Raw genomic sequence first — 27,087 nt, 5'->3', positions numbered from 1 at the left:
TATATACATTACCACCCAATATAGATTACAGGAGGGGGGGGGGGGGGGGGGGGGGGGGGGGAGACAAATGTTGATGGTTCAGAATTCTCCCTTCTCCCCTTAAAGAAGGAATTCCAATTATGAATAGATGAGTAAACCACAAGCTACAAATGTCCTCAGATACATTCAGTGCTTCACTTTAACATCAACTATTTTGCTCAACTATCTTGCCCAGAAACTGGAGACTCTGCTACCAAACACAAACACATTCAGACAAAGGGCAGGATGCCTCCTTTCAAAGGCATGGCCGGTGACGTGAAATGAGCTCTACTTTGCCAGCCCTTTTCCATAATAATAACGTGACTGTCATTCCCTTCTAATTAAATTAGTCACTTCTACTTCCCATGCAATGCATTCTCTTTCTTTTTTAGTCATGATAAATCTCCATGTGACTTAGCTGTCCCATAATTCTGCCTAATTGGTTTCAGCTGTCATTTTTGAAGCTGAAATGCACGGAGAGCCTGGGGCTCGTGAATGGAACAGGAAGCATTTCCAACTGCATTCCCATCATGTAAAACCAGCAATGTGAAAGAACCCTTCCATTAAAACAAAAACGGGAGTATTTGGCTGCCGGCGATGCCATCGTGCAGCAGACAGATTGTGCTGCTCCGCTGAGGCAGTGAGGCTGTTGCGAGCCATTCTTCTCTGTTCAAAGGAGAGCACGCATTATTTATGCCCTAGCAGTTTTCCTGACTAAAATACTTTCCCTTTTGTCACCAACAAATTCTTAAACCGATAATATAATTTACCAATAAAAGCACAGGCAGTGGGAATATTTGAAGTGACAAGAGAACAAAGAAAAGTTAATTCTATTTAAATGGCATATATCCTCCAACCTAAGCGCTCTGCAGATTACTGCACCACGGTTTAAACTAATTTCATGTTGCTGGTATTTTCAAAAGTGTCATAGACTCTCATTTTCAAGTATTTCTATGGCTTTCCATAATTTAATCTTTTCCCCCTACGAGACGATGCAGTGTTAGCCATGCTGACAAAAAATACCCTACAAGCTATCTTGGGGTGATACCTCAGCAACTTTCAGAAAAACAGCAGAAGGCAACAGCACCAGCTGGGCTGAACAGCAGGGAAAAGATATATATTAGGGATTCAAGAAAGGAAAAAAACACCCCACAAGACACCTTTAATGAAAACAGTTTTGCTAACAGATGTTTCTAGTGCCTTGGATTTCTCTCACACTGTCAACAAAGATAAATATACTTCAAAACACATGAACAATACTATATAGAAAAGGAAGTTGGGCAGTGGGGGAGTACATAACACATATATAAACCTACCTGAAAATCCCAGAGAGAAAAGGGAATGCACAGTTGTCTAATTTTTGGTTGCTATTAGAAAATGTATGTTTATTTATTGATACAAAGTCTCTGTTTATTGCACAGAGAACAATCCGGTCTATGACTCTGACGCGCAAGACACATGTTGCTGCAGAAAGAATTGCTGAATGAACTAAGAGATCTTCAACAAAATCCAGTTTTCTAAAGATGCCGGTTTATCCTCTTCCTGATTCTCTGACCACCATAATAATAGTTATCAGCCTTGTTTTCTTAGTAAATCAGATTAAAGAGACAGTAAACACTTAATTCAGTGAGATTACTTTAAGAAAGGAATGACGTCTCAAAAATCAGTAGGAATTCCTGTTCAGTATGATCAAAACCTAGCAGCAGATCGTCAGCTTGCGTAAACTGCGATGGACTTACAGTCCTCAAAGTCAACAGGGCAGGAACAATTTTTACAAGCTGAGCAAGTTGTAGTACATGTGCCCACACAGATGTGCGTGTGCACTTTTTCTTTAATTTGCTATGTCATTGTGTTTCCACGGCACTGACCATTATATCCACTATATGCCAAAAAAAAAAAAAATAGTTGAAGATACGAGCATTTTCTCATTAGAGCATGGCAGATAACCCTAAGCTCATGGTGAGAGTACTCACTCCAAGACGCAGAACACGCACGCAGCAGGGAGGCTGACAATCCACATACAGTCTCACTGCATCAAGCATCCACGTTAATACTGGCACGGTACTGGCGGTGGATGGTGTAGACATGCCTACACAAGCCGAGCTGGCACAAAAGCCTTTGCTATGGTGCTGTGCTGGGCTACAAAAAAAATTTCATCTTCAGGGCAGGAAAAAAGCAGCGCAAACACTTTCTCTAAAAGCTTCAGCATCCTATGGTAGACCTCTCTTCATATTGGCTGAGTGACTGTTTTCTGCCATGCCTCCTGATCCTAACTGTCCATGCATGATTGTAAGATTAATAAAAATTTTATAGGGAAAATTGCAGTTCAGATTGCAAGGCGCACAAAGGAAAAATTATGCTACCATGGATTTTATCCTCTTTACTCAAAGTAGTAAAACAAGAAAAAATGAATAGGCCTTTTTAACTTTCAGTGTTGACTCTGTTTATTACTCCAGTTTGATTCTTGATTCCTCTTATTCACCATTCCTTAATTATTTTTATATCATAAAACTATAAACATATTATAAAGATATCTGCAATTACTGATCTCTTCATTCTGACTCCAGGATTATTATTATTATTATTTTGACAGAATTGCTCACCCCAATTTTCTGTTTTTAAAGATGTCATAGATCTATTTTTTATCAATACGACTAAATTAGTACAAAGCTGCATACTGCTAGTTCAGGAAGCAAAAATCTATTTTTAAGACTTAGAATTATGGCAGTCATCACTCTCCAAACAGCCAGTTTTTGGGTTGGTGTTTTGTTTGTTTGTTTGTTTTTTCAGTCTGTATTGAATAAATCAGAGCTTCTCATTTTAAGAGGAATTAAACAGCAGTTACAAGCCACATTATTAAAGAGCCTGAGAAAAAAAGTTTAATTAGATTGGACAGTCTCTAGTGCAAGTTGAGATACTGTCAGGTTTCACCTCAGAGGGACTTGGACAATGCCAGATTATTACTGAAATTAAAAGATAAGGAATGTGTGGGATGCCACCAAGATATTACTGATGGTAGAGCTGCCCAGAAATCTATAATGTAGAAATAATCAATTACTAAAAAAAAAATAGAATAAAAAACTAGAAGGATTTTTTTTTTTTTAAATTTTGTTTAAAGTAGTAAAATAAACGGCCATTTTTTCTTCAATTCCCGATACAGGAAAGTAACAGTGTATTAAGTTCACTGAAAGACTACAAGTATTCATATTTAACTGATAAAAATTAAGATGCAGAAAGATACACACAGAAAGGATCTCAAAAAGAAAGAACACTAAGCTTACCTATATCTAGTATCAGTGACATGTTGTTCTGCTGATTATCTGTCTAAATTGTTCTTAAAGACTGCCAGCATTAGAGAAACCATCACCCCATAGTAGCTTCTTCATGCTTTACCCTTGTTACCATTAAAGATGCATTCCTATAGTTTAATCTGTCTCTTTACCGCAATTTCAGATTTTCTTTCTTAACCTCTTCACCATTGACATGGAAATAGGTCACTGTCTTTCTCCGCAATATATTGAAAGGTTTGGAACCACCTCATCCTTTTTTTCCCCAACTCTAAACAGCCCTACTTATTTTGACTTTTCCTCAGAAGCATTTATTCTAGATGTTTGCTCATTCTTGGATTTCCTCCCCCCTCAGGTCTCCAGTTGATTCATGTTTTCCTTGTGTGTACAAATTTACCATTTGGGGTGATGGCCTTACCTGTATTGAGTACACTGTTATCATTGGCATATGCATCTTACTAGATGTGGGTTTGATGGACCACAATGATGTTTGACATTTTTATTTGTAATTTAGGAAAAAACTAATTGAGATCTGTCAGTAGATAGAATATCTCCAGTGATTTCCAGTGTTCCATCTGTCAGCTCAAGTCTGGCTGGTTTTAATGCTTTGATTTGTTGTGGGTTTTTTAAAATACTTACACTGAATACTCTTTTAATACTTAATAAAAAGAAGAGTAAATAATAGATGCTAATTATTAAATGGTGCAAAGGTGCAAAGGATATCCAACCAGTATTTGGTAAGGTTATAAAAAACAGTAGTAAACTGTATGAAGAATAGACATTCAGATACACACAGGCTCCCAATCTGTTGGATTGTAAATCTTGATTAATCTTATTAGTGCACCGATTCATCAGTATGCACCCTCCGTATGAGGTCTACACAACCTTTGCAAGATCCTGCAAAGTCAGGATGATGAGGCAAACTGAGTAACATCTTTCCTTCTCCCACTAGACCTGTGTAAATCTTTACCTCTCAGCAAAGAGCAAAGCAATTTCCTTCTGAAATCCCTTCTGAATCTCTACCTCCCGAAGCTGACTTTGTTTGCATTTCCAATCTATACTTGGACATCAGCGGCTCCTGTCTCTGATCTGCTCATTAAAACTTGAAAAACAAGGCTTTCCCAAGAGCAGTATTCCCTTATTGCCTCTTCTTAGTAGTAGGGGATTTCCTTTCTCTCTGCTTCCTCTCAGCCTTCTTCTGTCATCTTTTTGACTGCAATTTAAGTAGCACAACTTAGGGCAAGCCTGGGGAACGAGGCAGGGGTTAAACCAACAGGGGAATGGCTCCTTCTCTGGTCAAGGCAAATGGAAACTACTAAATTTAACTGCTCCCATCCTGGGAGCCCTCAATGGCTCCACTCCTTCCCAGGGTGGACAAAGCACATTCATGGCAAGCAGAGGTGCCTGCCAAGAGGGTGGTAGGAGGCATCTGGCTTGTTGCAGAGCTTCACTAGCTTTCAGTCCTTGCTTACCGTAGCTGGACAAGCTCCTTGACCTCAAATGGGAAGAAAATTACCCACTGGTTCACCCTTACAGCAAAATAAGGTAATGCAGCTTACAAATAAGTTTCACTCTCAACCAAGGATTAGAAGATCCCTCCTTCTTTCTTGTGCCCAGTCTCCCTAATGTCCTCTAGGTATTAAGCACCGCTGAACCATCCTAGTGATCAGAGCTCAAAAGCAGCTCTGGGACCGATTTTCCTTGCTCTCCCATCCACTAAAATAATGTGGCTTTTCTTGTTTGTTTTCACCAACAAGCAATGCCACCCTAACGTTAGTTTCAACACATGTTCCCTAATAAAATACATAAAACCAGAAAGCCAGTAATAGTGATTGATCCAAATTATCAAAAGTTATAAGAAAATCAAAATTTTCAATGCAAAAGTTGTTGATCGTTTTAGGTAATGTGTGTTGACCATTTCCTTGCATAATACTTTTCTAAAATGTACCACAACAAACTCAAAATCTCAGGTTTTGAGACTTCAGCTCTGTAACTTTTAATTCAGATAAACAGTATATGTCTCAGTTTCCAATCAGCAATAAAAATGAGAAACTCATACCTGTTGTTTTCTTATAGGAAATGGGAGGAAAATGTAACTAATGAACTTTATTAAGCCAGGTCATTGTATAACAAGCTATTTTAGCTGCTATAACGAAGCAATGAGAATTAGTTTCTTCTTTAATGGAAAGTAATTTTTAACAAGGAAAAACATACACAAAGATTAAAGTAGGCAAGGTAATTGAAAATGCTTGCTTTAAAATTACACTATTAGATTAGTCTGGAGCTTTTTCACTGTTGAGGCAGAAGTATTATTACTCATTACTCATACTTCCAATTATAAATGTATCTGTTCTTGTTTCAAATCTAGTTCATAAATATTGAAAGCGTAATGTAAAGTATTACTATACAAGCTCACTTTTATATGCCAGGAATAGGACAAGTTGCTGGTTCATTTATTGATAATAATATACTTACATAATTATGCATAATACTAAAAACCTCATTATCATTCTACCAAGCCTGTAGCAATATGGATTGGTTAGGATTGCCTCTCAGCAACTACATGTTTCTAAATACAGTCATCTTCCTTTTAAATAAACAAGTGAAGAAACAAATGGTAACAGCTAATGAACATTTTAGAACGTACAGATATAAACTCATCTTCAAAGATCTCTCATTATGTCTGAGATCTCACCTGTAAAATTCATCATTTCCTTGGGTAAAGTTGGCTATATCCCTGACACTTGCACTACAGCTGGCATACCCACAAGGTTGCATAAACTAACACCTAAACAGAGCCTGGAGAGGAGGGGAACAAAACTTATGTGAACAGTCATACTCCTCCATTGAACAGTAAAGCTGAACTGACCTTTTTCTTTTGGAAGTCCTTGCAGTCTCAGATACCGTATGCGAAATGCGTCAAAATTCCATATTTTGTTTTCAGGTCTTGTTTAGCACATCCCAGTTAACTATATGGACACCATTTTCTCTACCATTCATACACGAAAGACTACCAGCCCTTCAGGTTTTGTAGAGGTGATTCCAAGCAGCTCATCCTCAAAGCTCCTCAGGTAACCAGCAATGGCTCTCAGTCATCCAGTGATAAAATTGACCTCTCAGCTCCCTTCCCAGTACACTTGAATGGCCAACAACAATCACAGCTGATGTAAGAGTTACCAAAGCATACAAAGAAATTATGCCCTACTAACAAGGCACCGTATACACTAAACTATTTTCAGTTAAGTTCTTTCATTCAAAAAGAGCAAGCCCCCCTTCTCTTCTTCCACAGAAATGTACAGCTTCACATTCACCACCAAAATGTTTATATAGAGAATGAACTTCTCCTGATCTTCAGCTGTCAGACAGAATTTCTAAAGATTGACTTTTCTTGCTCCTGGGGACCGCCAAGGTTAAAGTTAAAAAGCTCTGTCATGTTTTCATCTGACAGACTTCCATATAAAAAAAAAAAATCTAATTTGAGGTACCCAGAGAATTTAATCACTGCCATGTTTCCTTTCAGAGGCTATTCTGCTTTCAGCTTTTAACTTATTACTGCAATGCATTTTGCAATGAAAGGTGCTACATGAAATTAAATTTCATTCTACTCTTTCAGGGTCAATGCTGAAACCGAACACCTCTGATAACCTCAGACGTTTCATCAGTATTAATTTCCCAATGGAATCGTCACCAACCTAGCAACCCAAAGTTTCCATTCTCTGAGAACTCTTGGATCACTAACTGTTCATCCCTAATTTAATCATGACATCTCACTCAAATGGTTTTTGCTATGTTTGAAATGGCCAATAGTGATTAATGGCAATGCTGTATCAGTTCCATGATGTCACTTTATGAAGTAAATCAAATTCAACCCCTTTTAAGGTTTGTTAGGCCTCAGTCATTGAAAAAGGTATGTCACTATGTAATTTTAATCACATGAATATTTCTAGTGATTTCAGTACAAATCACTCGTATTATTGAGCTAAACCATGTACAGGTGTTAAAAAAAACCTGAAACAGACACTGCAGATACAGAGCTCAGTAACACCAATTATGCAGCTAGATTGCATAGTCAACCAGCCAAAATTGGCACATTTAAATGGGCAACTGTAATTTTTGCCTCTGCACCTTCATATTATGCACCGAATGAGAGCTCTTTGACAAAAGGAATACAAAAAAGTCATTGTGATCAGGCAATTAAAACCTGTATCATGCACACCCACAAGAATTCAATTCAGGTTACATGGGCATTCTCAAGCAGTAAGCATTATCAGATAGCATTAGCTATTTGACCAGCCTGTAACTTTACCTTACCTAACAACAAAAACAGACTTCTGTTAAGCAATTCTGTCATCCCAAGGCACAGGAGCAAGTTACAACATCATTACAATAGTCCTTAAGCTGGTTGGAGTGAACAAAGCACCCTTTCCGTTCTTCCTGAACACCACCTTGAGAGACTCTGCCCACCAGCCAAAATATTAAAATACTACTTGGATCAGTTGCTAGAAACCATTACTAAATGAGATCCTGAAACAGTTTCAATAGCTACCAAACATCGTGGGAATAAAAAGGTGCAACCCACAGCGGGGTTGATCCCAACAGCACCCTGTTGAAAAACAAACAGCTAACTGAATCCAGAACTAGCTGCTGCATGAAGCTTAGTCCTGTGTCCATGCTTATCATGGGAAGCAACATGATCTAATATATGTCTGGGAGCCAGAGCCTGTAAACACTACTACTGGATGTAAAATCCAGACATTTGACATTAGTATAATAGGCAAAAACATCTATTTTAGGGAGAAACATATTCTATATATCTCATTGCACAACCAGTTCTGATGAATACAGCTAAATACAGCCGCTGATAAAAGGCACTGCAAAGTGTATTCATGTAAAGTTATGCAAATAACACTGACGGTTACATAAAATCAAACATCAAGGCTTTTTCTATACCAATTCAGTGTATAAGTCAGGAGCAGAAGAATCACTGAGTTTAAGAAAAGGAATTAAATTTTCATTAATCTTCCCATACCTGAGGTAAAATATATGTACTGCATGCTCTCACTCTGCAGGCTCCTGTAGCTGAATACCCACATTATTGCACTGTAGCGTTTCTACATAAATAGACAAGGTGAATGGCTTCTCCAGACAAGATGCTGTGTGCTCTGTCATGTAAAAATTAAGGCATGCTCCCAAGAAATACACAAAACAATTCCATCTGTCTTAAGTAGGGATGTACTAAGAGTAAAACTAGTAATCACTGTACTTTATAAATGCAGTCTTTTACTGACTACAACACAATAACAGATATTACACTGAAAATCTAACCTTCCCTAAACTCATTTGTTTCTTTTAAATTACATGTTCTTGGACCCATCTGTGAAAACTGGTAAGTTAATTACTATAGTACATTGCATTATTCCACAGCTAAATGCTGCAGTAGTTCTACACAAATGCCATATGTTTGTCTTAGAAAAACTAAAAAGATTAATTAGGAGGCCAAGTCCAAGACTTTGGAAAGTCATACTCTGAACACAATTAGATCATTATGCTGTGTCCTATGTAAATTGAAGTTTTAATGAGTAGGTAAAACACTAGTCATGGAAAAAAAAAATAATAATCCAAAATTCTAAATAGTGTGTGCTAGACTTCTTTTTTACTGACATTGCTCATAAAAAGACACTACGCACAAGCCAGTCACAACAAAAGCCATTTAAACTTGTTACACGCTTTTGATGAAGGAACTACCTGTTAAACAGTTCACTCCTGTTCTTCTTACCTACATTATCCTCGCCTATTTTAAAGTTACCCAATCACATCAGTATAGAAAAAGCTCTAATAAACAAACTGTAACTAGGAAGCAGAGTAAGGAACCAGCCTGAAAAGTCAACTGAACAGTATAAGGTCCTTCAAGAGCCCCAATAGCCACTTCTCCATCTCTGAACCTGGTCTAGCCCAGCCTTCCACTTTTAGCCCATCATCTCTTATAGCCTCCACTCTCCTGAAGTAAGGGGTTATTTTGGCTTGATCCATAGATCACCAACAGTGAAGAGAGCTTTTCCATCAAATTCAATACACTCTGGACCATACCCAGAACATTAAGTTACTTTACTCACCACATATTCAAACACAAGTGTCAAGGTCTCCTTGGTGTGAATGATGTCATGAAGCAGCACAATGTTAGCATGTTTCAGTCCTTTCAAAAGAGAAGCTGAAAAGCAAAACATACATGTTACCTTAAACAGGATCCAAATATTTTACCTTGATTGGCTTTTTCTTTTAGTGACTTGGATGATTTTTTTAACATCTTAGTTTCATTACCTGACAGCCAATAGTTGTACTTTAGTATCTTCTATGTCCATGGGTTCCACACATTCAGTGTGTTTTAAGATCATGCCTTCCCATTCAGTGCTATTTTCTCCACCTTGAGTCAAACTCAACCTCACTTTGAGGCAAAAATGAGATGTGGCTACAGATGCTTTCCTTGCGCAGCCTCCTCTAAGTGAATCAACCACTCACATCTGATCAATCAGATACCAAGTTTGCTTCTATACTCAAAGATAATTTTTTGTCTCAGATAAAAGTCAAGCGTGCCTTTTCAAAACATCATCTTTCCTATCCAACACAATAGAGCTGTTTTCTAAACAAAGTGCAACATCTATCCTAAGAATAGTGTTTTAAGCAGTAATTCTCCTTTCTTTCAAACATGACACAGGTTTGATGGAATCATTTGTATTAGCTCATGAGAATAAATACATGGCATTTTCTCACCATAATTTTTTTAAGAGCACTAGCTCATGTTTACAGACTACTGACAAACGAAGACTTACCTAGTGAACTTCCAGGTGTTCTCCTTCACCAAATTTCTTTTACACCATAATACATATTTAATGTTCACACCATATTACATATTTAATGTTCCACAAGACATGGCATATTTTAGCAATATATGCTGACAAGCCATGTGTTGTCACCAATGTCATTCTGTCGTTGGTGCCTTGTCATCTTATGCATACATCTGAGCAGGACTATCAGTCACCACAGCAAAGTAAATAATAGATACAAAGACATGCAAATGAGTGGCATATTTCTGTACTGAATAACGTGGAACTTTCTTCTGTCACCCTTCTTTTGACAAAGAAAATAATGGAACACCAAATGTGTATCTCACTCTACTACTGTGCAAAATGGAAGCAAGGGAGCTTCCACAGCACTATTACCCCTGGCTGTCCTATTGAGGGTGCTCCATCAGGCTGCAGTAACTCCAGGGGTCATCTGGCATTGAATTAGGGTAAGTATGTATCATCTCTCATATTGGTCCTTAAGAGATTGATCTGACAAGCTGATCACTCTAGGAAGCAACACAACAGCAACATGGCATCTGGCTGAAATCAGTGTTCCTCTACAAGCATCCTCAGCAGCAAAGCCTTGGAGTTTGGAGCTCGGAGCTCTAGGCAGAAGGTATATAGCAAAGGGGAAAATACCATACAGCAGCTTCAAAGCGAGTATACCACAGATATCCTGATGACAGGACTGCAAAGCAATCAGGCAACCCTTCAACCTGGCTGAAGAGGTGAGAAGATAAGTTTCAAAAGAGCTTGCTTTGGCCCGCATTCCACAACTCCTGCTACTCAAGAGAGTCAGCGCAGAGGAACTTTCCTGTACTCTGACTATGCTGCCACTGAGCTATAAAGCAGCTACTGCAATTACAATTATTCTTTTTAAACATTTGATCAGTGCATCTCTATTAACTTTTAACATTCCACAAATTAAGTAGAAGCTTTTTTACTCAAAGGAAGAGCCGTACACAATTTTCATACAATCCCCATCTCAGACTTTGGAGAACTTCTTGGAGTAAAAGCTCAGAGAGATTTGGATATGTTGCGCTTTTTTAAGGACAACAATGAAAAATTGCTACTGGAAAAGGTAGGAATACAAAGAACAGATAATCGGAACAACTGTTCTAAAAGTTACCTTCTACCAGAAACAAGAACTCTTAAGCTGGGGGTTTTACCAGCTCTTTCCTTAGACCTTGTCAAATGACCATACATGCAGAGAGTCTGGGAACATAAAAACTGCCTCCTAGCAGAGTCTGCGTCAAACTGTTATAGTATTTATGACCTCTGTCAGCTTTTGCTGTCCAGATCATCATCTGAGGCCCTTAATTCCTCTAGTTGGCCATTACTTTGTTGCTAAAATCTGTATATGGGTCATTAAAGCTTAAACACTACATTGAAAGCAGCTTACCCTGAGGTCTTTGCAAGTACTGTCTTTCTTCTTCAGTCCCCTCCCCCATTCTTATTTATCTTCTCTAATATCCAATTCTCCCCTTTTACAGCCTCAATATTCAATATCTGTCGTACATTACAAGAACTACAAAACATCACCTGCAGGGTGAGATTTCTGTCTTCTCCATTAGTCCAAGTGAAATACAATAAATAATACAGCACAGAGAGCAAAATCATCTTAATTGCACTAATTTTACACTGCAGAAATAAGAATCAACTCCACTATCAATTTATATTGTGAGAAACCAAGCATAGCTGGTGAAAGAAAGAGAATTAGCCCCTGTGCTCTTCTGTCAGGACTCTTACCAGTAAGATTCCCTGTCTTTGTGAAAACACTGCTTTGTTGCTTAAAAAAGGGGGAAAAAAGGAAATTAAAAAAAAAAGAAAAAAGAAAAAAGAAAAAAGTTGTCTGAAATAGCAAAGCTGTTTCTTCCTCCACAGAATACTTTAAAAACAAAATGAAATAGGAACTGATGGTGCTCTGTGTGTTTTTTCCCAGAAACATCCCCTTTCAGAACAAACAACCAATATACCTCCCCTTTTGGGCAACTTCTTGCTTGAAGAGGATAGAACTTTGGATGAACTCCACTAATTCAAAGACAAACCCCAGAAATTCATATCCAAGAGAATGAAAAAGAGTCCAGGGAATCTGTCAGCATCAGCCTGAGACAAGCCTGACTTCACCCTTGAAGCTGCCAATGCAGCTGCTGCTGCAGCACAGCGAGAAGTCAGGTGCTGCTGTGCCTGATGTTACTTCTAGAACAAAATCATTCTCCCAGAGAATGCCATCTCCATCCAGTGACTATCACCCACAGTTTTCACACAGAGGTGTTTTCTTTTAAGATAAAAGGACTAAAATATTGTTGAAAAGGCATTGCAACAACTCACCAAAGTGGTTCCAATGTACTAGTACTCACTGTATCCTTAGCATGTATTTTTAAAAGCAAAATTATATAATGCTGCTTCAAAACTGCTGGCACTCTTTTTTTACCCTCAGTATTAAATGTAAGATAAACAGATGGCAGCACTCTTAATTCATTTCCCCAAAGAGTTTTGAGGAGGCACAGAAGTAAATAATGCCAAACTGCTTTTTTAGAAACGCTTTGGACAAAATATTATATGAGTTTGAACGGGCAGGTGCTTGTTCTGTCACCTGTGTTTGCACACTCTCTTACAGCAAATTCTAGCAGTAAAAAAAACAGGGCAGAGGAGTTGGTGACATACTTCAATAATTAACAACATCCAAGACGATAATTTCTGTGACTTGGATATAAGTCCATGACCTGAGCCACTAAAAGTACTAATGCTCAGCACTTCTCCATCAAGGGCTAATAACCATATTTGCATACCTAAAGGAAACACATTGTATTTGCTTGAATAACCATCACAGACTTCTCCTCCAACAAGGGGAAGCTCTCATCTATTATGAGCTCCTGGCAAGCTGCCTTATTGCTTGTGTTGGTCAAGGAGCTTTTTGCTGTTCCCAGATGAGCAGGACTCTAAAGTATGCTCACTCCACAAGCAAGCCGAGCCAGATGGACCGCAGCCAACTCTTACCCAAAACCTGAGTAGCATCAGTAAATCAGTGCTTTGCTCCCTGCAGGCTTTACAGCATCAGCTCAAGCTTGACACTCCATTAACAAAGCCTTGTGGCTTTTAGATCAGCCTTGTCTTACCTCTAGAAGACTTGAAGTGTTTTGAAAAAGGCTATTCTGGCATGCCCATAAAGTAACATTTCACAGCTGTATGCCAAAATTAACAAAAGTGACTATTATTGTTGACTCCCAGGCCACATGCAGGAAGAAGACATTTCACTAGCAGCACTAGCAAAGATGGTACTTACGGACACGGCAAGTACATTAAGCTTGAACACTAATTACGGTCCTTGGATCATTCTACCACAGTTAATTCAGTCTTGCAATTCCTGACTATCATCTTGTGCTCACTTTGTGAAAAGTCACAAATCTCCACTGTGGCTCTAGATATCACCCACAATTTCCAAATTGTCTGATATTTCAGTGACGTGGAAGCTTTTCACAGCAGCAGCAGAACTCCTCAACCTCAGACTGCTCATATTCACTGTAATGTACAACTGCTGCTGATACTCTCTCAGATTTCCAAATATATGCAAAGGCTGTGATATTCCTGTCACTTTTCTAAAAAGTATAGCTATGAAAATGCCTTCTTTGCTCAGTATATAGTAGTCAAGGTGTCCTCTGGGGCTACCACGCACCAGTACTCACCATTCCCCATGCGACTCCTCGCATGCAGTGTTCACCCTTTCTCACTGTCACTCTAGGAGGACATCTCTTGTTGGGAAAGCTTTTACTCTTGAGGACAGCACATCATGGCAGTTTGCACTCATCTAATATTGTTAATGCAACTGTGCACCTTTGCTGCCCTGTCTAATATCTGATACCCCAAAGCATGCATGTTCTAGTCAGTAACAGAATTTGTGAAAGCAAGTAATTTGTTGGGCTTCAGTGTCAAACAACGTGTCTGTAAAATTCTGTGGCTTGTCACATTCTGCAGACACAATGGTGCTCTCTGACAAAGTGCCAACTTCCTCTCATAAACAGTTGGGTTCAGTCTCTTTACTCTGAACTCCCTGGAAAGGCATCTTCAGCAAGAAAACATTCATGGGTTTTTTTCCCTCATCACATCTGAACAAACATAGGCAAATATGCCTGCACAAACTACAGAAGTACTGCTTCCCTTCCCAGCAACTTATGTTTCCATCTACACATCTTCTATAGCAATTTAAAAAATTTGGTCTAGGAGCACAATGTCCCTTGTGCTTCTCATCCACTTCCCACACAGCAGGACCTTATGCGTGCAAAACGTTACTTACAGTTCCAGCACAGAGACAGGAATTCAGCACCCTCTTGGTTTTGCAGTAATAAATGTGCAGAAATTTTCTCCTCAGAAACGCAGTCCCCAAATCTACACTTTGCTATTTTTCAGTTCAACCACCTGAAATAATTTACTATGAGCAGATAGCTTTGCTTTCCTACAACCCTAATATGACAAAGTTCAATCCAGTGAAAACTATATATCCTAGGTAAGTCCACACTGACCACAGACTTCCCACTTTCTCACCACAGGATATATTCTGCTGCATGATCATTAGTTGTAATCCCAACTAATTGATTTTAGAGCTGCACATCTCTAAATGCACAGAATCAGCCAGCTTCCACTCTGATCTTAGTGGACACAATGCAATGACGATATATAGGTCACTGTTCAGCTTTGAAAGACTTCTAGGAGGAAGTTTCTTAACAAATTTCAAAAGAATCCGTGAGCTACAGGAAGAACAGAAAAAGCATCACATCCTTCCAATGGGCTATTACGTAGGCTTAGCTGAATTACCTTCTTTACAGCCAATTCCAACCTCGTGACAGTCTCTTCTAGATTTAACAAATGGCCCTTATTCTAGTTTTCATTAATTTAAAAAAACAAAAAACAAACAGGCAGTCTGGCAATAAGGAAGCACACAGTGCCTCACATCCTTGCAAGAAAGGATTTGCTAGCTCTTCAGCTGTAGGCTGCTTTGCTGGAGGGACTACATGGATCACATCAGCCGCGTCTACCTCCTCAGGCTGAAATCAGGCTGACACGAGTGGGTTGAACTTTTAACCAAGTACTTTTTTTATTTGTGAAATTTCTACTTGCTGCTCCTACTTCAAAGTGTAGTATGTATTAAAGAAGAAATACAGAAAAAGAGCATGTGTAACAACACATAGAGACCCTCAGAGGTTCTTCTTCCCCCGGCTGTAGTCCCCTAAGTAAAAGGCAAGTCACAAACCTGCTGAAACCTCTTTGCCTATTGAACTGGAACAAAGCTTTGGAAGGACTGATCAAATAAGCTCTGAAAAGCACTAGCCTGTATTATTCTAACAGATATACAGAAGACCGCTGCCAGATGAAATGAATGTCTCTTTCATTATGTTCTAGATACAAATTTATGCAGTGTATTGTTCCCAATGCTCTTCAGACTCAAGTACAGGCAGAGGTTAAAAATAATGAGACATCATCCTATTAAAGCCAGACTCTCATGGAAAAAGATTGTAACATGCTACTCATATCTTGTAGCAGCCAGTCATATCTTGCATTAGCTGCCCATTTCAGTATTCAAGAGGAGGAAGCAGTGTAAACCAAAACTGTGTCAGTGTGTACAGAAAACAACTCTATGATGCAGGTAGCATGTGAAAGCAGGAGTCTTTCTACTACTTTTTTATGCACATATAGCATGACTGGGACTAGTAGCACAATCTCTTAATAAAACTGTCACTGGTTGTTATTAGTCTTGTTATCTTGCTGAATTTCAGACAGTTTTCATATAAATATCTACCTACCTTAGGATGAGTTCTTTGGAAGTTTTCAGTCTAAACAGTTCCTCCCAAAAGCCAGGCTTTAGTAACAACTTCTGTAACCCACTGAGTAACTTTCACCTTAAAAAAAACATCTCTAAACCCCATGTTTTGGAGCAGAGACTCAAAGTCTAGGAATACAGAGGCCTTTAAAATAGGAATACACATTTTGCCATCTCCATGAAAATCCTCTAAGTTTGATAAAGTTAGAAGCTTTCAAAATCGCCTCTTTGGGTCAGACTGAGTATCAGCAGTGTGAAAGGGAGGAGGAATACAGAAAAGGGGAGATGGCACGACGGGCTGTGATTCATAGCGGAAGCTAGAACGGCTGGGTAAGGACAAAGAAAAGCCAGAGGACAAGCGAACAACCTTCATAGGTGGAAAAATGAAGGAAGTGGAAAGCGAGAGCGTGTAGACAAGACAGAAAAGGGACAGGACGCAGAGCACAGGGTGGGCAAGCACCCATGCTTGGGGGAAGTAGACAAGAGTCTACAGACACCAGCATGTATTCTCCACTGATGCCCACATCAGAACCCAAGATTCCCACAGATTACCAACCCACTGCTTTCAGCAGCAATCAGTGAAAATGCCTGGTAGTTCTCCTCATTATCCTCCAATTTCAGTCTACAGACAGAAGCAACCTATGACAGCTACCAGCTGGCATTTCAGTTCAGGCAGGACACGTCCATATGAGAGCTTGCAAACATGATGTAACATTGGGGTGCAGCTGAAACACTGGAAAATGGAATACAGATTTCCACTTGCTTTTTCAAACACTTAGAAAATTGCATAAACAAAAATCCAAATTAAAATAAAGAATGCCATACCAAGTGCTCAAAGCAAAGATGGACTACAATCATATGGGCTTCTGCAGCACTAACTCAGCTTCCCCAAGAAACACATTCCTGAAGTCACTACTGTGAGATAAGCCAGGGCACGAGCTTTCAGTGCACAGCTGCTTCATATCTATCTTGCATTTATCCCACACTTTGACAACCTGTAAGTTCACAGCCTAACTTATCCTGAAGTGACCAACTTGTGTGCTTGTACCCATTAACTCTTCCCAGCTCTCTCTTTTTTTTTTTTCCCCACAGATGGAAGAAGTGGTTGCTTAAATTCTATTTTTACACAGGTCCAGGTATGAACTTGATCCAGCTTTATTGTCCAGCTTCAGTGGAAGGACTTTGCCCATCCCTCAGAGAAACTGAAAAGTCCATCAGGACCAAGTCAGAAGAAAATCAGCCTGGTCTTTACCTTTAGCTCTTCCATTGGCTGACCATCCCATTAAGTCACTCAAGCTGATATCATCACCATGTTCCTCATTTTCTGAACATTTTGACTTCTGATATTCACTCATGCTTATCAGAACCACAGAGTGTACACAATTACTACAGAACCCCAGATGACACTGTACACTGATATTACCCAATGCTATGCAAGTCCTTTGAAAGTCATCTCAAAATCATCATTTAAAAGGACTCTCAGTAAGTGGGGTGCTGAAAAAATGAACAAATATTTAAGCAGTCAGAGTACAGTGACGAGTGTTCTAGAAAATCTCAAAACCATCTGTGTTTTAATAATGCACAGTAGGTGCATATAGCTAGAGCCACCCATCAAGAACAGAGAATTAAATTAATCGTTCATCATCCGACACAGGCAGAGATCACACAGCAGTGAACATGGTGCTGTTGTGTAATTAAGGAATGAACAGTACAAGTAGAGGGACCAAATTAAGTTTTCACAGGTAAACTTAATTCTGACTACTTCTTAATGATTGACTTTGCAACTGTGAAAAAGAGCCTCTGCTGTAAACAGGACACCTGCAATGTTAGTATTACACTGTCTAAATGAGGGACTAAATAACTGAGTACCAACACTGAAACTTGGGCCCTGCTGAAGTCAGTGCAAGTTTAGTTACTCCCTTTTCACAGTACATCAATACATCAAGAAATCACTTAACCGTACGTACCTGCAATGAGTAATTTTTTCGTACACAGAAGACAGAAAGGCATCCTAGGAAAGGATGTAATTACATTAGCATGAAACTCAGTTGCCTACTAGCATACTTTAACCACTACTTATAAATGAGGAATTCTACAGAAAAGCGTACTTTTGCTGTATTTCTCAGTGGGCCATTTCCTCCAGCAAAAACGCTGCATGAAAAGCAGACAGATTTGTCAGCATACACTTTAGGTGCCAGGAAAAAGAAGGCTTGTGGCATATGTCTTGATATTTTTCAAAGAGGGAGTGAGACAGAAGCCTTTAAAGGATCACGTCAATTTTCTTCTTCTGGGTGAGTGAGGCTCAACATGCCTTCTTGCCCACAGCTGGAAAATAACACTAGAACGAACATGGCATCACTTTGTCTCTTGTGGAATGACTTTGAGGTTAAAGAAAGACAGCCTCAGTAGGAAGTTAGCAAATACCTATTTTTACAAATATTTTAGTAAACAAAATCAATCACAGTGAAAATAAGGCATACTGTTCTATAACTGAAAGGAGAACGACACGGAGTGGGTATGGGAAAAGAACAAGGATTTCATAAAAAAGTGAATGAAATCCAGTCACAGTGTAACTTACACTACAAAGCAACTCAAAATAATGAACTAGTAGACTTTTAAGCATAATTAGAATATGAATAATATCCAGAACATTTAAAAAACATTTTTAAGGACAGGAAGTAACCTTAATTCTGGCTAGGTGTCTTTGATGCCTGTTACAAGATTTGTATTAAATTTTTCTTTCCCATCCAAAAATATGCTAAGCATGCAAACTACAAAATGGCAAGGTTCCCTCAGGTAACTTGTAAACTAATTTCGAACATGAAAAAAATAAGCAATAAAAGATGAAGCAAGCTGGCAGACCCTACAGCAGCAAAACACAGTGATAATTCAAGTGAAGGTTAAATTTTTTTCCAGACTAAATCATGTGAAAGAGATTGTATCAGAAACTGCTAGCAATGCTGTACCACCAACAGCAAAGCACTTTGGTGCCAGCACTGCTGGTCATCCACTTTGTAATCACATCATCTGAAATATGGTTTAAGAATTCTTTTCACATCTAAAGGCCCTATCAGCTCACAAGGAATGGACACGCTGTCCTCCTTTTGCCTTTGCTCTGTGTTCTCTGGGTACTGTCTCGGTTCTCACCCTGTCATTTAATTGTCATTTACTCTTGCAGCACTCAACAATGTTAACTGAATTTAAGGTGCAAGCAATCAGGAGGAAGCAGAAAACCATACATCAGGACTTTTGCTTCATTCCCCCTAGAATACACCTGAATCTAAATCAGGATGACTGCAAACTTTACAAATTTACCTTTAAGTAACAGTGCAGATCTGTATTACCATGTCACTGTCTAGTGCTTATTTAAACCTTGTGGACATTGTTCAACTTTGAAATTTGCATGTTAAAGGACAAAAGTTTTCCTTTAAGTAAAAGATGGTAATCCCTGTATGTTTCTTTAAAAAGCAGCTGGCCCTCAGAGAAAGCAGGAGAGGTGCTAGAACAGAAAAGATGGGCTGAAGGAATGTCTCAGCTTCACAGAGTTGACAGCCACAGCTGATAGTGACAGGGTGATGCAAAAGTTAAGTGATGCTTAGAAGAGACCTAGCTGAGGTAAGCTAGTCATTTCTATCCTCCTACTTTTGTTTAAAACATCCTTAATTTTCAAGCACAGATTCAAAATTACCTGTGTAGATGCATGACACCAACCAAAATATGGTTCTAAATCCATACTGGAAGGCATTCTGAGCAACAACATAATTAAAACACACACAAGAAATGTGAGAAAATACATTAAAGGGATCTGCCAGAATAACCCATTAACACCACAGGTGGTAAGAATTTTTTTTTTTTTTTTTAAAAGGCCAACTCAACAGCCAACAGCTTGTCTGTCTACTACATACAGAGATAAAACATCACTTCCCAGCCCCCTTGAAAATATACTCAGTTCTTCCATCCTGTTGTGTCATGCATCAATTATAATTATGGCAATTTACTGTTTGCTTTTCCAGATAAAATTCTTTTTATAGAATCATAGAAATTAACAATGACAGTAGCAAAAGTGATAATACTGCCTCTTAAAGTGCCAGCTCCCATTAGATGACACTATTGCCTTGCCAAACTTCAAACAAATGTCCTCATCTTTTACAGTTTGTGTCTAACAGTGTTTGTTCCAGTCAAAACAGGTCAGCCTTTTCCAAGAGAGGACGAGAGAACAAATACGCTCTTTGATGTTGGTGACCTTTTCTTCAAACAGTTCTCAGATCTCATGCATTGAAAGGCGGCCTTCAAAAGTTACACTTCGGGTCAAGGACATGCTTTTTCTTGTTTCTGTGAAAATCTGTCCAATTTGTCAAAGTTTACATCTAGTCAGTGGAAAATTGTACTTTAAAGCTGCACTTTAGCAGCTAAAATCTCCCAGAAAATCCCTGAGCATGCTTAAACATTCAGGTATTTGGCAGAAGCAGAAGAAGTTTGAGCCAAGAAGTCTGGAATCCAACATCAGTTATAGATGGGACAGCGTCAGCCGCAAAACTGACAGCTTCCCCAAAATCACAATCCTAAACCTGTTCTTGGCTGAACACATCTCCAAGTCCCTTGCTCCATTTCTGCTCCCCTCTCTCTTCAACCCTGCCAGTGACAAAAAAGGTGGGAAACACTAGCCCTCTCCAAGTAGACTCCCCATGTCCATCCCATAGGCTCCTGGCTGAGGCCAGTCAAAGTCACCAAACATTCCCATCTTCCTGTTAGTGCTCTCTATACCTTGTGCTGCTTTGAATGGCCTCTGTAATTCACATTCTTCCAGACCCGCTGTTGTAGCACTAATTCTCTTCCCAAGATCCTCACACCAACCTCTATTCTAACCATCACGTTTTGACATCGCTTGTCTCCTAGTTCTCCTCTCTACCACTGCCCAGGCATGGATGCTGCTAAGTGTTTCAGTGGGGCAGTCATCTTCTTCCAGGCTGCTAGAGCTGGAAGGAGGCTAGAGGGAAAACAGGAGGGAAAGGGGAACAAAACCACATGGATAACACATGCAGAGTTTGTAACTCTGTCAATATTAGAAAAAAAAAAAACAACACAACTAAATACAAAGGGGGGCAGGGAGGTGTGACACTTTTGCAATTAAATTTGCCATGTGAAAAGCCAGTTTCACAAGGGCACTTGAATGCCGCTCACAAGCTCAGAAGAAGCCAACAAACCAAAACACCAGAGCTTAGACCTAGGTTCATCCTCCCAGAGAGTACCTGACCCCTGAGATAAAGACAATTCTTTAGTGGGTCTCTTTAAATATGTCTTGTTTATTATTATGGCTGAACACAAAAGTGACTTGCTAACCAAACATGAGGCATGAAGGATTTTGTCCCTGAGGAGAAATGGAACAGAAAACAAGTAGGGCACCTTAGCGAGCAGCAGGATCTAGAAGGAGAACTACACATGCGTAGACCACTGTATTTCTCTGTAACTTCCATTTCTGATTAGAAAGACTGAAGCAAATAAAATACTAATAGGTTGTGTGGCTGAATCAATAACTGTAGCAGTAAGTCTAACTGATTGAGCTCCTTTGCATTTACAAAAATCAAGTGAGGAGGAAATAAAACTTTAGCTGTTAATTTGATTTGACCAAGCACAGATTGGAATAGACCACTCAGCATACCTGTGTATTGCCCATATGGGACCTGAACATCACAGAGCTACTGGATATAATCTCTTTATGTATAAACGGACCAATATTGCATGGTCAAAGACGAGACTCTTATCATCTCACCAACTGAATCCAAAAAAATCTGACACAAGACTCCTCAGTGCTGTGCAACAGTGTAAGTTCCAGTGTAAGCAACAACAGCATGCCCATAAAACCAAGGTTTGGGAATATAACAAAACCATCACTGCTTTAAAGCAGTTTCTGAACCTCCCAAAGTCTTTGGAACACATGTTGCTCTACATAAGCCTTTTCCAAGCAACTTTTGAAGCAAGTTCATCTGCCGCTATTTTGAGATACTGCGGAAGGTCAAACATATTTTTAGTCTCTACAACTAAAGTGAGAACATCTTAATATGCAGGAAAACACAGCTCAACTACTACAAAGCCCTTGGAGCTCTTTGCTAGTGATTTGCTGCTCATCATCACCTCATCCCAAGTAAATCAAAGAAAGACTTCAACAAAGCCAAGAAATTTTGTGGGCTGAGTCCTTTTGCCAAGGGAACACAATCTGACCTGAAAAAGGTCACAGGAATTAGGACAGAAGCAAGTACCCATAGTTGCTGATGAATTTCTTTCCTCCATCAGCATGGCTAGTTAGTGCACATGCTACATCAGACACTTTGCAACAGTAAACTTCACCTCTGAAGGAACTTACTAAATGAGGAATACTAAATCCCTGTTCCAACACATGCCAGAAAGCTTTGGCTAAAAATCAAGAACTGATTACATCTGAAAGTCAAAGAGCACATTCCAATTCAGATATGCATGTTAAAATAGTGGCAGCCAAAGCGCTAATGCTCACAAGGCTAAACATCCTCCCTTAATTCCCATCTCCGTTCTGTATTTCAAATAGCACCAGCCCTATGAAAGCAGACCAGAAATGTTCCCAAACAGAAAAAAGGAAAGATCAGTCCATGGAACAGGCACAGGAACACTACTCATTTATTTCTAATTAGGGCTCAGGATCCCAGTGATGACAGATCACAGACTTCAACAGACCCATCAAAATACCTCTCTCCCAGCTGGTTAGGATGTTTGCATATGACAACCTGATAACATTCGAAACAAACAGACAAGATCTCCACAGATAAACAAACCTGGTCTGAGGCAGTAAACCACATCCCTCTCCCAAAGTTCTCTGTGACCACAATCAGCTACATGTAAAATATTAAGAAATACCACTTATTTGAGAAGAAACTATGGCTGGGTGTCCAGATCTTAAAGGTATCTTAAACTTAACTACACAGTGAGTGCTACACGTCATAGGAACTGTGGTGGTGTCACTGCCATGAGGGAGCATCTGATTATTTGCACGTGTTTTTCCAACAGTTTGTTGGGCTGTAAAAAGTGCAGTTAATAAAACCTAGTCCTTTTGTACAGTTTGGCTTTCATTAAACTTGAGGAACTTTTATAAACTTGTTTACATAATTCTCAGAGATGTACATTTATAATTCTGTCAATGATTTTACAAGGTTAATGGCCTCTGTAATTACAACAAATGAATGAGAAACTGATCTACTTTAAATTTATGCACTTCAGTCAACCATAAAAACAGCAAACTCTGCAAAGAACTTGGATGTATGAACAGGGTAAAACCCACCTTTTTGCTGACAGCTCCAAAGCAATGTACAAAAAAAAGGACATACTCCTCCTAATGGTGTGCTTAGACTCTGAAGTATTTTGAAACCTAAAATCCTAAGAACAGAGATTAATGCAATCTCTATTCTAATTTCCTGACCTAGGTGAATCTGAGAAATACTTTTGCTCCAGAGGTATACTTTAAACACACAAATAAACACACACCAGAATAAAAGCTCATACCGTGATACTGAAGGCTCAAACACCTAGATTCTCTTTTCAGAAGTGTATCTATTATCCCAGATTTTTTTTACTTAATCTAAGCCTCACTTGCTTTTATTATTTAAAACCCAAGCTTTTAATTAGTACATTTTAAATAGGATTTAATTAGAACTAAATAGCACTGATAACGAAAGCTCCAAGTCCCTAACTAAAAAAAATTAAATAAAAAAATAAATCCATCTAAAAATAAGTCAGTTAAGACTTGAAAATGTCACAAAATTTGTTTTAAAATTTCATATAATGCCTCAATGATTTTTTTATTCAATTAGGAGACAGATGTTATGTCCCCCTGCTTAGGCACATGGTTTAGTGGTGGGATGGCAGGGTTAGGTTAATGGTTGGACTTGATGATTTTAAAGGTCTTTACCAACCTAAATGATTCTGTGATTCTATGTTAGCAAGTAGAAAGCTGGATCACATTGTATGCCTTTTTAAGGTCAAATAATCTGAAGTTGCAATAATTACAACCCAAATTTCTTCATGGAACTAAGACTTTCATCATCTAAACTTCACTACAGAACTTGATTTAACAGCAACAACATAACAAAGTTCATTCTAGAAAAAATGAAAGGAATAAAATCCCCTGACACCTAAGAGATTTTTAAGGACCAGAGGCTTCCTATTGCCTCAGAGAGGTTAGAAGTTGCTTCATCCTCTTGAACTCTGATCAGGAGTTATTCACGTGCAAAGAAACAAATTCTTTGAATGTGACATTCTACCTTCTTGTCCACAGCCATAAAAATGGATGAAAAACATGAATGCATGGGCTGATGGTGAGATGGGAAGGTTATTAATGCAATTCATAAGCCTCTTGGACTACTGGCAGAAATCCGACAGAAAGGTGTTAACAAAGTCTTGAACACATTATCCACAGATATATACTCTTATAGGTTATTTAGTTTGACCTCCTCAATAGAAGGAGCAATTTTCAAGCTCATAAATTTTTACTGAGCATATTTTTAGAAAGACATCCATCCTCTCACAACAACCCAGCCGTAAAAGTGCCCCCAGCCCTCAGTCACATTTGGTAGAGTGGGAAGTCCATCTAATCCTTACACTGACAACTTAAGCAAAGCCTGTTTAATCAGGCTTTGAATGGAGACTATACATTGCTCAAAAATCTTTTCTTCTGCCTTTGTAAAGATTTCTGCTTGTTTGTGCAGAGACAGCAGCATACAGACACACATCAATACCTATCACTTGAATTTTTTTTGTGAGCCACAGCTACAATCCTTAGCTTCTCCACTGGCATGCAAAATAAAGCATTTTTGATTATGCAAATAGTCCTCTGCTTTGTGAATAGGGCCTCAAGTGATTCAAATGTTAATTCTGTTAGAAATCTTGATGCAAAGCCAGTATTTCCACCATGTCAGCTTTATAACCAAGACTTTCCGAGAAACAAGTAATTGCAAATTGAAAAATATCTTTTAGGACCACAAATACATTGAGATAAAGTAACCTGGAGAAGTGTGAAAGTTCTTTTTGTCAATGGGGCTACGACCTGCTGGGCTTTGCTTTAAGCTAGATGCCCCTCCAGGAACTGGCAGTTTCCTACCGGCAGCAATGTAGGCACTGCTATGCTGAGAAAACCAGAAATGAAACATCAAAAGCAATTTTTTGTCTTGTCCAGAGCTGTCTGTGCTAAATGTTTGGGGTTTGTATCTTCTCATTTTCTTAATAAAAACCTCACACAGTCCAGTGAGTGTTTGTATGAAAATGTTCTTGCCAGCACTAAACATATTTTTAAAGCTCTCACAACACACAAAAGAGCCAGCATGCACCCTGGATTTCAAACAAGTAGGGGGAAAGGAAGTGAGTAATGCGTAAAAAGTAAAGTAGATCATATTTTTTTCCAGTTATAAAATTTTGGAAACATTTGGACTACATAAAAGTAGGTCAATTTTGACTGCTTCCAAACTAGAACTTCAAAATATACTGACCAAACAGCTTTTCTTTTCACTTTGCAAGTACAGTTTTGGGTTTTTTTCCAGTCAGTTGTATTTAGCCTACCACAGTTAACTTGAGTTGCTTTGTTGTCTGAAGTTTTAGGAGATATGAGGGAAGAGAGGATGTCAAGTCCCCATCCCTGGAGGTATTTAAAAGAAGGATAGATGAGGTGCTTAGGGACATGGTTTAGTGGTGGGATGGCAGGGTTAGGTTAAAGATTGGACTCGATGATCTTAAAGGTCTTTTCTAGCCAAAGCAATTCTATGATTCTATGTTTTCAGATGGAAGCCAGCCACACTGGCACTGCCATCACCCTGTCTGTGGTGCATGCAAGCTAGCATGGTGGTACACCAAGATTCCTACCACCTTCTTGACTTTCTCGATTGCTTCTGCTCAGGGAAAAACCAGGTGATACTTTAAGACTAAATAAAACCCAAGGATATTTGTTCTATAATTACTTGAGCTGTACAACTAAGATGGGCTTCACATGACCAATCTTAGCTTGTTATCCATAGACACAAAAGGGTGTTAGGAATCTTCCACAGGAGATCCAGAGCAAAACATTAAATGCTTAAAATAAGTTCTCATTGATAGTGCAAGCTTTGAGCATCTTCTTAAGGTAAAATCCACAGCATCCTTATTCTCATTAACCCCTTCCTAACATCCCAAAGTAACAGTCAAAGAAAACTGGTCAGTACCACTCCTGCACTGATTAAGGGAACTCTGAATCAAGCTTCACGAAACAAGGAGACAAAAAATCTATCTCAGATCAGAACAGACACAAGTCACTGAGTTCAGCACAGCTAATATATCCTTATTTACAAGACTTCCTCCGTTCATTTTGTTCATAGTTCACTTTTCACTTAGCTCCAGCTAACTCTGTGGCCAGCTGAGATGCTGTGGAAGTTTGTGACAAGTGGCCCGGGCCTTAAAAATTCAGACACAGCTCCAGATTCTACAGCTGTATATCCCATAGTGATGACTTTTAGACTCCACTTCCATGGCTCGCATTTTAATAAATGGGTCAGAGGTGGAAGGTCACGATATCCTATTACCAGCCTCTGAACCATCCAGTTCCCCTTCATCTCAGCAGAAAAATGCAATACATTATCAGCTTCTTTTTTTTATATTGCTTACTCGGGAGGAACATTTCCAAGTAAAATAATGTGGATATTCATTTTCATTGCTTTGAAGAAGACAGTAAAGGTCAATTTCTAATTTTGAAATGCTACTCTCTTCATATTGATTATAAAGCCTGAAAGCAGTAACTCCACCCATGCTGCAAGGAGAGAGCCCATCATGAAGCACATATTGCAGCTCCATATAGTTCCTGAATGATAAACCTCCCACCTCTCTCAGCAAAAACTGAAAAAGTGAACTAAAATGTTTGCAAGACAATCTTCAGCCTATGGAAAAATACAAGAGAGGAAAAGGATCAGTGCTGTCTCCCGAAGGAACGGCCTGACCCAGGCAGCTCTGCCTACAGCAAGCAGCCAGCAGCAGCCAGACCAAAGTAAAAAGCAGCCTGTGAAGAAAAAGGAAACAAAAACAAGGGAGGAAAGGGAAGAATGTCACATATATGATTTTAATATAAGATGTATTTGCTAACACT

General features: G+C 39.0%; 1 protein-coding gene across 1 annotated transcript in view; it reads right to left on the bottom strand.

Annotated features, from left to right (window-relative positions):
* The window catches only part of CDK14 (cyclin dependent kinase 14), a 316,876-nt gene that overhangs the window by 176,661 nt on the left and 113,128 nt on the right, over nucleotides 1-27,087 (bottom strand). The window contains exon 5 of the mRNA XM_035897109.1: nucleotides 9,419-9,513. Within this exon, the coding sequence (XP_035753002.1) occupies nucleotides 9,419-9,513 (95 nt within the window). The remainder of the gene's footprint in view (nucleotides 1-9,418; nucleotides 9,514-27,087) is intronic.

The sequence above is a fragment of the Egretta garzetta genome, unplaced genomic scaffold (assembly GCF_000687185.1).
Source record: "Egretta garzetta isolate BGI_Z169 unplaced genomic scaffold, ASM68718v1 scaffold30, whole genome shotgun sequence".
Lineage (NCBI taxonomy): Eukaryota > Metazoa > Chordata > Aves > Pelecaniformes > Ardeidae > Egretta > Egretta garzetta.
This window is presented reverse-complemented; position numbering and strand designations above follow the sequence as displayed.